This window comes from Rosa chinensis, chromosome 1, assembly GCF_002994745.2.
Source record: "Rosa chinensis cultivar Old Blush chromosome 1, RchiOBHm-V2, whole genome shotgun sequence".
Taxonomy (NCBI): Eukaryota; Viridiplantae; Streptophyta; class Magnoliopsida; order Rosales; family Rosaceae; genus Rosa; species Rosa chinensis.
In genome coordinates, this window is record NC_037088.1 from 30,922,226 (window position 1) to 30,926,053 (window position 3,828).

Consider the following 3,828-nt stretch of genomic DNA (forward strand, 5'->3'; position numbering starts at 1 on the left):
GCGGAGAGAGTAACAGGCTGACGCTGAGATGTAAAGAGTAATCCATGTCCAAGAGTGCCCTTAACATAGCGGAGAATGAGTTTGGTAGCAATCAGATGGGGCACACGCGGCTGACTCATGAATTGAGACACCATGTTGACTGCAAAGGCAATGTCAGGACGAGTTATAGTAAGATACTGTAATGAACCAACCAATTCCCGAAAAGTTTTGGGATGTTCAAGAAGTGATCCAGCAGTAGAACTAAGATTTGACTTGGCAGACATTAGTGTACTGGCAGGCTTGCTCAACAAAAGATCGTTCTTAGAGAGAATATCATGAGCATATTTAAGCTGATTTATGTGTAGGCCATGCTGATGAGTAGTAACCTGTAAGCCAAGAAAATAATGAAGAGGACCTAGGTCCTTGATGTCAAAACCTCGCCCAAGACACTGTATAAAGCTCTGAAGAAGATGGTCATTACTCCCAATCACCACAATGTCATCCACATATAAGAGAAAATAGATAATATGTGGACCATGATGATAAATGAACAGGGAAGGGTCTGCAATACTCTGAGTGAAACCAGCAGATAAGAGAAATGTGCTCATACGATGGAACCAAGCACGTGGTGCCTGTTTCAACCCATAAAGTGCTTTGTTAAGTTTGCAGACATGGTGGGATTGTGAAGGATCAATAAAGCCAGGAGGTTGAACCATGAACACATCTTCCTTAAGAATGCCATGAAGGAAGGTATTCTTGACATCTAATTGCATGAGAGGCCAACTTTGTGACACAGCAATAGTAATCACAGTACGAATAGTGGCAGGCTTAATAACAGGACTAAATGTTTCATCATAATCAATACCTTGCTGTTGATGGAAACCTTTGGCAACAAGACGGGCCTTGTACCTTTCAATAGAGCCATCTGATTTCCTCTTGATACGAAAGACCCATTTGCAACCTTCTGCATTCTGAGAAGGAGAGGAAGGGACAAGGGTCCATGTGTTGTTTTTGAGTAGTGCATTGATTTCTTCTGTCATGGCCTAACGCCATTCCGATTTTTGGGAAGCTTGGGAGTAATAGGTGGGTTCAGCAAGTTCCACCAAGGAGAGAAGAGCACGAGGTACAGGATAGCAACCGTCCCATCGGTCTGTTGTCGGGGCTGAACAATCCCTTCACGGAGATGGGTCACCATGCTGGGACGGGGAGGAGGTGCTGAAACCTGTGGCATAGGAGCAGCGTCAGGTGCGGCTGCTGGCGACGGAGCTGAAACATGCGGCAGAGGAGCGTTGGGTGGAGGAATAGGAGCCGGCGCGACTTGGTTAGCGGAGGAAGGATCGGGAAGTGGAGGCCCAGAAGAAAGACCAGCGGCAGAGGATGCAGCCGGGTTCGGTGGGACTGGAATTGACTGAATCTGACGGCGACAAGTGTACTGAACGACTGGACCGGCAGGGGAAGATTGGGGGAGCACGGGCTCAGAAGGAGGGGCGTGGGTCGGAAGTCGCGGAGCTGGGGAAATTGGTTGTGACGCAAGTGACGTTGGTACCGTTGAGAAGTCAACACCTTCAGAAGGAGAAGGAACATGGGATGGGCCCACGTCAGATGGGGATGACAATGGGCTCGGCAGGTGGGCCTGCGGAGGAACAGGGCTAGACAATAGCACAAATTTTAGCAGATCAGTGGTAGTATGTACCTGTAAATCTTGGAATGGAAAAGAATTTTCATTAAATAAAACATGACGGGACACATAGACTCGACCAGTTTGGGGATGAAGACACCTCTAGGCTTTATGATTAGGGCTGTACCCTAAGAAGACGCACTCGACACTTTTACTGGACAGTTTATTGGAAATATAGGAACCTAAATGTGGAAAACAAGAGCAACCAAAGACACAGAGAGAGGAGTAGGAAGGAGGGGTGCCATAAAGGCGAGAATAAGGAGTAGACCAATTTAGGACAGGAGTAGGAAGTAAATTAATAATATGAACAGAGGTTAAGGTTGCTTCTACCCATAAATTTTGAGGAACCCGAGAGGTAAGGAGAAGAGTGCGGGTCATGGTGGCAATGTGGCGGTGTTTGCGTTCAGCGAGGCCATTTTGTTGCGGTGTATGGGGACAGGAGAATCTTTGTTGTATTCCCAAAGACTTGCAAAGATGAGAAAATGCATTATTTACATATTCCGTACCATTATCACTCTGAAGGAATTTAATAGCCCCATTAAAAATATTCCGAATCATGGAAACAAGAGTTTGAAAATGCGAGAGAACCTCATTTTTGCGGCGCATAGGATATATCCATGTATAACGTGAGAATTCATCGGTGAACACAACATAGTATTTAAAGCCACTAACCGACAACACAGGAGATATCCACACATTACTATGAATAATATGAAAAAGTTCGGAAGCAAATACATTATTGGATGGGAAAGGTAATTGGTGTGATTTTCTAAGTGCACAATCACGACAAAAAGTATGAAAAGAAGAAGTGAAACCAATGGTGGACTTGAGATAATCTAAGACAGTAGAAGATGGATGGCCCAGACGGTTGTGCCAGAGGGAGGAGCGAGAGCATGAAGAATTGTTGGGTTGGACGACAAAAGAAGAGGATATAGCCCATCTTTACAAGGGCCCTAAAAAAGGAGACAACCAGTGCGTAAGCAACGAATTTGATAAAAATCAGGAGCAAATAAGAAAAAGACAAGATTATCCTTAGTGAAGCGAGCAACAGATAAGAGATTTTTACGAATGGAAGGTATACACAAGACACTTTCTAAGGAGAATTTAGAATTGCCTATAGAGAATGGAAGGTTACCAGAATGAGTGACTGGCATAGAATCACCATTACCCATATAAACGTTATAAGGACCACCATAAGATTGAGAATGTTGAAGTGGCATTGCCGTCATGTGATGAGTAGCGCCAGTATCAGGATACCAATTAGGATCACCCAAAAAATGGGCACCAGCAAAGGGAGGGGCAGTGGATGGACCAGTGAAACGATGTGGACACTGCGATAGATGATGCTGATTTGTGTGACAATTCGGACACCACTGTGGACTTGGACCTAAAAGCCCACTCTGCCAATTAGGAAGTGCTGGCCAAGAAGAAGAAGACCCGGGTGGAGAAAAGACGGACTGCGATGGCATAGTGGGGAAAGGGCGAGACGCACCTCCATGACGGCGGTGGTAGTGGCGTCCATCGGTGAAGCTGCGTCAGCCATCACGACGTGGCGGAGGACCACAGGACTGGAGATCCATTCGTGGCTGGGCTTTAACGGCGGAACCGTGATGGAATAAGGCCGAAGCAGGGGAATCTGCGGGACGAACAGTTTGTTGAGCTTCGAAGGCTAAGATCCTTGCACGGAGACCAGAAAAATCAAGGAGAGTAGACTGGGCAAGCGCCGTACGCAGCATGAGGTATTCTTGACCAAGGCCATGGAGTGTGGCGACGACAAGATCGGCATCAGAAACTGGTTGATTGATGGAGGCCAGAGAGTCAACAATGGACTTTGCTTGTTGGAGATATGCATCAACAGTTTGGGTGCCCTTGTGGAGATCGAAAAGTTGAAGCTTGAGACTTGTGGCACTGGCAGCACAATTCTGAGCAAAATGGCTAGACAAACAGTCCCAGATGGATTTGGAAGTGTCGAATCCAACGGTAAGACGAGCTATGTTTTTAGTTAAGGAGGTATTGAGAATGCTCACAATTTGTTGATCAACAGTAACCCATTTTTCATGCTCAGGGTTGGAAATAGTTGTAGCCGGAGAAGCGTTGGTGGCAGGAGTGGTGATGATGGTGGCTGGCTCTGGAATGGTGCCATCCACATAGCCCCAAAGATTGGCACCACG

The 3,828-nt window shown here is 46.4% G+C and overlaps 1 protein-coding gene across 1 annotated transcript; it reads right to left on the reverse strand.

The window, feature by feature from the left end:
* Positions 1-1,015: 1,015 nt before the first annotated feature.
* On the reverse strand, positions 1,016-3,126 carry LOC112164972 (protein transport protein SEC31-like). Its single transcript, XM_024301347.1, has 2 exons — positions 2,680-3,126; positions 1,016-1,672 (listed from the first exon to the last, which is right to left on the reverse strand). The coding sequence occupies exons 1-2, from the start codon at positions 3,124-3,126 to the stop codon at positions 1,016-1,018; spliced, it is 1,104 nt and encodes a 367-aa protein (XP_024157115.1).
* Between the last annotated feature and the right edge of the window lie 702 nt (positions 3,127-3,828).

What these genes read in the sequence shown, in the direction of transcription:
- LOC112164972 (XM_024301347.1), bottom strand. Translation starts at nt 3,126, where the DNA reads ATGCCATCGCAGTCCGTCTTTTCTCCACCCGGGTCTTCTTCTTCTTGG. An exon ending in GCTTCACTAAGGATAATCTT is followed by an intron (nt 1,673 to 2,679) that starts GTCTTTTTCTTA and finishes CAAGATTTACAG; the next exon opens with GTACATACTACCACTGATCT.